The sequence below is a fragment of the Marmota flaviventris genome, chromosome 1, assembly GCF_047511675.1.
Source record: "Marmota flaviventris isolate mMarFla1 chromosome 1, mMarFla1.hap1, whole genome shotgun sequence".
Lineage (NCBI taxonomy): Eukaryota > Metazoa > Chordata > Mammalia > Rodentia > Sciuridae > Marmota > Marmota flaviventris.
Genome location: NC_092498.1, coordinates 82261187 through 82268445, shown reverse-complemented (window position 1 = coordinate 82268445; position 7259 = coordinate 82261187). Strand labels below are relative to the sequence as shown.

General features: G+C 42.7%; 1 protein-coding gene across 1 annotated transcript; it reads right to left on the bottom strand.

Annotated features, from left to right (window-relative positions):
* Window positions 1–226: 226 nt before the first annotated feature.
* On the bottom strand, window positions 227–3621 carry Il6 (interleukin 6). Its single transcript, XM_027932743.2, has 5 exons — window positions 3534–3621; window positions 3201–3373; window positions 2083–2196; window positions 1507–1659; window positions 227–502 (listed from the first exon to the last, which is right to left on the bottom strand). Exons 1-5 carry the CDS (start codon window positions 3547–3549, stop codon window positions 335–337), a joined length of 624 nt encoding a protein of 207 aa, XP_027788544.1. The 5' UTR covers window positions 3550–3621; the 3' UTR covers window positions 227–334.
* Between the last annotated feature and the right edge of the window lie 3638 nt (window positions 3622–7259).

The following is a 7259-nucleotide window of genomic DNA, read 5'->3' as shown; positions in this document are numbered from 1 at the left end:
AGGTAAACTTATACATTCCAAGAAATGATCTGGCTCTGAAGCAGGATATTCAAACTGCCTAGACTTTTATATCATTTCAAAACCATTATATAAAATATTTCAAGTGACACTTCATAAAATTATAAATATAAATCACATATAAATTAACTCAAATCTCATATTTAAATTATCAATAAATTAAGATTAAAATAGTGTCCTAACGCTCATACTGTCAGTTCTTCGCTCATACTGTCAGTTCTTCGTAGAGAACAAGATAAGGTAGGTACCCAGTGGACAGGACATGTTTTCTGACCATAGGAAGCAATGCCCATGAACCAATAAGCTTAGATGCCCACTATGCTTTCCGAACAGCTCTCAGGGTGAACTGCAGGAAATCCTCAAAGTTGCTCAAGATGAGTTGCATGGTCATGACCTTCTGCCAATCATTCTGTGACTCCAGTTTTGCCAATAGGTTGATATTTGCAGTTGGGCTAGGGAAGACTATTTTATTGGGATCCTTCACCTGAAGGGAAAACAAAAAGGATTGTTAGAAAACAAAAAGGATTGCTCCGGGCTGTAGGAAGGTGTTTAAATTTGGGGTGAGATTTGAGGCCACCTGTCCTGACACATCCAGGGGAAGTGCTTTTTCTCTGAGCCCACACTGAGAAGGTCCCTTCTATAACAACTGAATTCTGATCGTCCCTTTGCCGCTCTGTCTCCCACCAGGTGGTAAGCATCTATAGGACAGCAACACTACCTTGTCTGTCTTTCCCTTTAGTTTCTAAAACAGTGCCTGGCACAAAGTTGTTATTTAATAGGTAAATTAAGAATTCATAACTAAAGGCAATTTAATGGGTTCTAAATCTAGTACTTTCCTCCAGTTTTCCCCTTACTATCCATCCAGCATCTTTTGAGAGACCACTGATTTGTGGTATAAAGAGGACTAGAAAGGTCCTTCAAGGGTCCCAAGGACATGGGGACAACCAGTTGCAGAAGGCCTTGAATCCCCCAGGTGTGGTCCTAGAGTACTGTAGCATTGACAACAGGGAGTTGTAAAAAATGCTAATCTCAGGCCCCACCCAGACCTGCTAAATCGGACCACAGCAAATGAGATACTGGAATTCCTGTGCAGATTAAGGTATGAAAAGCCCTGGTTTAAGGCAAACAACTACAAGAGGTAGGGTTAGCACAGAGCATTTCATTCTAGGACTCTCCTCAGTTCACTTTGCTTGGCTCATCCAAACTCTGAGCCAACCTTCCATGACCTACCATTTAATAGTTAGCTGGTGGTGGCAAAGCCCTTGGTCCCTGCTTGGTCCCTAGCCTTTGGCCATTTCTCTGCATTAACTTTCTGGTAAGAATGTCACTTGGCAGTGATTAAAATATGAAAACCATTTTTTGCTGTTTTTTTTTTTTTTTTAATAATGGCTCACTGTCCCTCTGCCTCATAGGCAGCCATCCCTGTCTAAGCAGCCTTGCATCCCTGAGTTGTTCTTGAGCCCTATAGAGGGATAAGGAAGTACTCACCTCTTGTTTCAGGATCTCAATCAGGGCTTTGGAACTGAACTGCACATGTTCAGCTCTGTCCCTGTTATTGCCTTCCTGAAACTTGTTCCGGATGTACCTCAGGTAGACCTGAAACTCCAGAAGCCCAGAGGTGATTCGCACAAGGCAGTTGTCCTATAAGAGGAGAAATCAGTTATTGTTAAGAGACAGAATCAATCTGAAAGCGTAAAATTTCTATAATTCAGCATCTTTTCCCTCTGTCTCTCTAGAGAATTAGGCATCATATTTTGGGACACTGGACAGCATCAGCTGCCCCATTTTAAATATCTGGACAATCAGAGACTCCTGGAAGGAGACGGGTGTAAGAGACGGGTGTAACAGAGTGACATCAGTAGGGAGGCTGGGCCTGGATCCTGCCTAGGGAAGCCAGAGAGGAGAATGGTCCCCTAACTATCTTACCCAGAATGAGCTAGGTTAACATTAAGCAGCTGTGAAAAATCCCAACACAGAGGACCCATGTCTGGCCTTGCCTGTTCAGAGATATGCAGGCCCTTCATGCAAGAGAGCTTTGGCTGAGGAATAGTTAGAAGTTTATACCCGATTGTATCCAGTTTGGAAGCATCCATCTTTTTCAGTCATCTTTGGAAGGTTCAGATTGTTTTCGGACACTGCCACATGGCTCTTGATACAGGTCTCATCATTCTTGCACAGCTGGGAAAGAACACTAGAATTGTTAGCATTTAAGTGCCCCTAAAGCAAACACCACTAGAGGGCTGATTTGTGTTCTACCACAGCCAGGAAAGTCTAAGAAAAATGAAGTCACAATCTAATTTGTAACTGGCAAGAAAAGTCTAGTGGAATTAGGCATACTTGAGTTCAGTCCCAGGCCCACCTGTGACTTCACTCCAAACTGGGAATCATTAAATATCTCCTTGTTTTGAGGATTTGACAGTATATTTATATAAAGTGCCTGGCACGTTATAGGTATTTAATACATGACAGCAATTTGATGATAATTTTGGGCAAACATAAATTTCCAGCTGGAAGGACCTATGAAATCATCTAGTCCAGCTTCATAATTTTAGATAGAGTTCAGAGATGGTAGGAAATTTGCCCAAGATCACAAAGGTGATTCTGCACAATCAGAACTATAGTCTGGGCTCCCAGTCTGCTCTCCTGTATTCTTTCCTTTCTATCAAACAAAGTCCAAATACTTTGCAATGACAGTTGAGAGATGCTTTAATCTGCTTAAGGTTTTGCCTCTTTTGGTGGGCCCTCAGGTAGGCATCTCAGAAAGAACGACACTAGGGAATCCTCCTCATTGAGCTTACAACTGCCCTGAAAAGCTGAGCATTAATTTCAGGGGAATCTAATCCACCCATCTCTGAGGTACAAATTGAAGGTTTGCAGACTTTACTTTTCAGTAAAGGAAAGAGATCTGAGAAGCAGTAACCCTCAGTTTATGTCAAGTATGGAACTGAGAATGGGCCAGGGAACAGATTCAGGCCCCATTCTGTATTTTTCAGAAAAGGACCCCCCCCTCCCCCGAGACCAGCAGCAAAGAAATACAGAACAGTCTGCCCCTTTGCCTCAAGCCTAACATGCCCCAGAACCCAGCAGAGACCTCCTAATTCAGAAGCCCTGTCCACATTTCAAGGACAAGAATGAATGAATGCCAACATGGGGCCTTCATCCCCAACACCAAGCCTACCCACCTCTTTTCTCATTTCGAAGACTTCCTTGATGAGGTAGGAAATCTGTCCTGCGGTTTTTCCAGAAGAGGCACGTGTTGGTTTATTTCGAGTAACACTATTCTCTCCATCTTCTCTCTGAAGTTCTGAGGCAGGGAAGGCAGTAGCCACCACTAGGAGCAGCCCCAAGGAGGCAACTGGAAGAAAGGCGAAGAGAAAGCAGAGCGTGAGCTGACAGCAGCTGGAGCCTGCTGCTGGCTGGCAGCCAGCCCTACTCGACCACACGCCTCCTCCCTCACACCGTGCTCAGTAGCCCCGCCAGCAGGACTCCCAGGGCCAGGGATTTTCTTCACTTACTTGAGAAGAACTTCATGGCTGTTCCTGGAGGGCAGATGGAGCTCTCTTTCTTTCCTGGTGGGCTCAAGAGCTGAATGTGCCTCAGACATCCCCAGTCTCATATTTATTGGGAGTTGAGGCTCTAATTTTGAGACTCATGGGAAAATCCCACATTTGATAAAAATCTTTGTTGTGGGGTGGGGGTGGGGCCAGAATGGGTGAGGCTGATTGGAAACCTCATTAAGATTGTGCAATGTGACGTCGTTTAGAATCAAAATATTCACAACTCTGGGGGGGAAAAAGTGTGGCTTAGGTCATCATTGAGGCTAGCTCTAAGAAGCAGGATCACTCTTCCTTTACTTTCTTCTTCTTTTTTTTTTTTTTTAGTGACTCAGCACTTTAGCAAGTTTTGAGAAAGTAAAGCTGAAGTCACACACAGTATTTTATGAGGGGGAAAAAGAAACTAAAACTATGATTTTTAAAAAACAATACTTTGATTACCAGACTAAGAGGCTAGGATTTAATGTTCTGTCTATCTGTATTTGTGAAAAACCTTAGATGTCTGATCTGAGTTTCCTCAGCTCACACCACAGCACCCCGGCCTTCTGGGGTTACACAGAAGATACTACTACCAGTCATCTCAGAATTTTTATTTCCTGGCTTTCATCATGACCAGCTGTTGCAGAATTGTCTGGCTATCCTCAAATCTTGTGCAGTTATTTCTAGGAGTCTCCAGATAGAGTCTGTGGTACATGCATAAATGACTCCTTTTTGCCAAAAAGTGGCACCTACCAGTTTCCTCCTCACCTGTTCCAGCCTGCATAGGGGAGATGCCTGCTCTCACTTTGGTTCCCTGACCTCTTCCTGGGGGGTCCTTGTGAATTCTTCTGGTAAGAAGAATTAATTAATCTCTGTGTCAGAGTTATCCTGCACTCTAGCTAGTTATGTCCCTACTGCTGCCCAACTTTCTTCACCACTGCCAGCAAACATGCAATCCTCTTGTCTTAGGGCAGCATAAGGTAGGTGAATGGGCCCAGTTTGTGGGAGTACTCAAGTTGCTGAAACACACTTGGTTCAGGGTAAAAATGGGGAAAGAATACTACTAATTTCTTTGATGAGGATGTCAAAGATGGATCTTATGGCATCTTCTAAAACTTGACTACATAGTTTCCTCTCTATGTGACTTGATTTGAATCTGAAGATGGCATGGCTCTAGAACTGAATCACCTTCTCCTCTAATGCCTAAGGCTTGCTTATTGGGTATGTTTAGACAGCCCTTCCCCCTTCCCTTAGGATGACTTTGTTTGCTTAGTCGGCTGTAAGTGAATTCTAGATCAGGCTGCCCCACCAGCCTCCAGAATCCCAGACAGCTCTGAGGATGGTATTTCAGGTTTAATCTTGGATACTTGTACTGCACTGAAAGAAATATTTACAAAACACAGTGTTAACATCACAATGGGCTTCTTTGCTTTGCAGAGCAGATACCTTCAACTTTGCTAAAACAATGACCTTTGTTAGGGCATTTAAAACATGATTATAGGTGGCCACACCTATAATCCCTTCTGCTGAGGAAGGATGGTTCCAAGGTCAAAGCCATATTTAGCTATGTATCAAGGCCCTAAACAACTTAGTAAGACACTTTCTCAAAGTAAAAATAAAAAGGGCTGGAGATATGGGTTAAATCTCTAGTACCAAAAATTAATTAATTAAAAATAAGGATGATTTCCTCGAGTTTTGTTTTGTGAGTAACATTTTAGGACCCACCTGCTGAAGAATGTGAGATCACCCATTTTCCCCCATTCATCTAAACAGAGAGGCCACAGTCAGGTCCTCTGGCCATAGTGGGGGTTTTTAGTTTGAAAATGAAAATGGGGGAGGATGGCTGGATGGTTTCATTTTTAATGCTTTTGGGTTGTCAGCAGCCTGGACACCCTGAGTCAAATGCTTTCTCCTGAATGAATGGAGCCATCTCTCCCAGTTCCCCTGGGTAGGCTGTGATAGACCTCTGCAGTGTGGAATTACTTTTCCTCAGTTATCTATTTTTTGAAAATATGACTCAAAAAATTTCAAATACTTGAATTTAATAACTCAATGCAACATAGATTTATCATTTTTTAAAAACGTGCTTTTAAATTAGGAGGCATGTATCCATATTAAATTGTTTAAACAGTACCTCAGGACATACAGGGAAAAGTAAGACTCTTTCCTTTCCTGGCTCCTTTTTCCAGAGGTAGCACCTAGTCCTCAGTATTCTCAACCAAATCCTCTGTTGGCCTCATCTGGGAGAGGTTTTTACAGCTTCCCAGGTACTCTTTATTTATTTACATTATCGGTGCGCGTGCGTGCGCACACACAAACACACACACACACACACACACACGCACGCACGCACGCACTGTAATTTCCTATGGCCCGAATGCCACCTATGCAGCCCTCCTTGGATGTACATATGGCAGAGCACAGGCTCTTGGGTATCACAGATTGGGTTGCAAGTCCAGCTCGGTCACTTGCTAGCTGTTTGACCCTGGTTAAGTTACCCAAAGAATCTGTGCCCTTCTTTATTCACCTATAAAACTCGGGTAGTAATGCTTCTTGCCTTATAGGGCTGCTATGAGGATTTAATGAGATAATGTAAAAAAATCTCTGGGGCATATTAATCCCTCAAAAGCACTAAATTTTTGTGACATTCCATGGTTGGAGCCTCTGCCTTAGCAAATTCTTCTAGTATAGCTCTGTCAGCTCACCTGGGGTCTGACTATGAGTCACTATGAAAAGAATTAGGTCACTGTGTCAGTGATGAATTGGTCTCCCAATCATAGAAGTGAGATCCTATGTTCTGTTGAAAACTCCTTATGTCACACAGTGAAAAAATGGAAAGTTATCTCCCTCTTTTCTTGAGAACATTAAGCTCTCTAAAACAGATCCTTTGAGGTCAATAATTAGCTCAATTGTGTCTTGCTCCTAGATGATTTCCAAGACATTCTGCTAAGTGATTTTTCTGTGTATTTATTTATTTATTTTTCAAAAGTCCACAGCCTTCCCTGTGCATGGCCATCATCATTATTCAAGTTCCTGAAGTGGCTTCTGAGCATGAGGGTGCCAGACAATCCTAGATCATGTACTTCTTGTAACAAAGGGCAGATTGTATGGTCCAGGAAATGCAAGTTACCCTGTATAGCCACTTGCACGTTGCAGCATGGATCTTTGTATAAATGCCTGGGCTGGCATTTGTGGAAAAACAGACCCTTTCTGTTCCAAAGCATTAAAGCAACATCCCTAATCTACCATGATATCTGCCTTTCTTTACATCTCAGTGGGCTTTTCCACACAAAGAATTCATCCTTTGTAATTTTTTACTTTTTAAACTTTTTGTTTTCCTTTGAGCAGTTTTAAGTTCACAGCAAAACTGAGATAAAGGTACAGAGATTTCCCAAATAACCCCTGGCTTCCAAACCTTCCTCACATTTTAATATGAGTGACCAGAAAAGACTGTGGTGTCGGCACTTATTAATTAATACTACAGCTGCTGTATTTCACTTTTGCTAATTTGAAGTGACTGCCAATTGAGACCAAGAGAGGAAGTACAAATGGGAGCATGTGTGGAGGAAGAAAGCCAAGTCCATTCCTTTATCACTTAACATAGGGCTAGCCGTGTTTCCTGAATCATTGTCCATGTCTGCTTTCCTACATGGTGGTGGAGTCCAGGTCACAGTCCATTGGTACATTGGAGGTGAGGGGAATAAAGGG

Coding starts and splice junctions, on each gene's coding strand:
- Il6 (XM_027932743.2), bottom strand. Junction 1,660..2,082: donor TCCAAACTGGATACAATCGG/GTATAAACTTCT, acceptor CTCCTCTTATAG/GACAACTGCCTTGTGCGAAT. Junction 503..1,506: donor TTGAGATCCTGAAACAAGAG/GTGAGTACTTCC, acceptor TTTTCCCTTCAG/GTGAAGGATCCCAATAAAAT.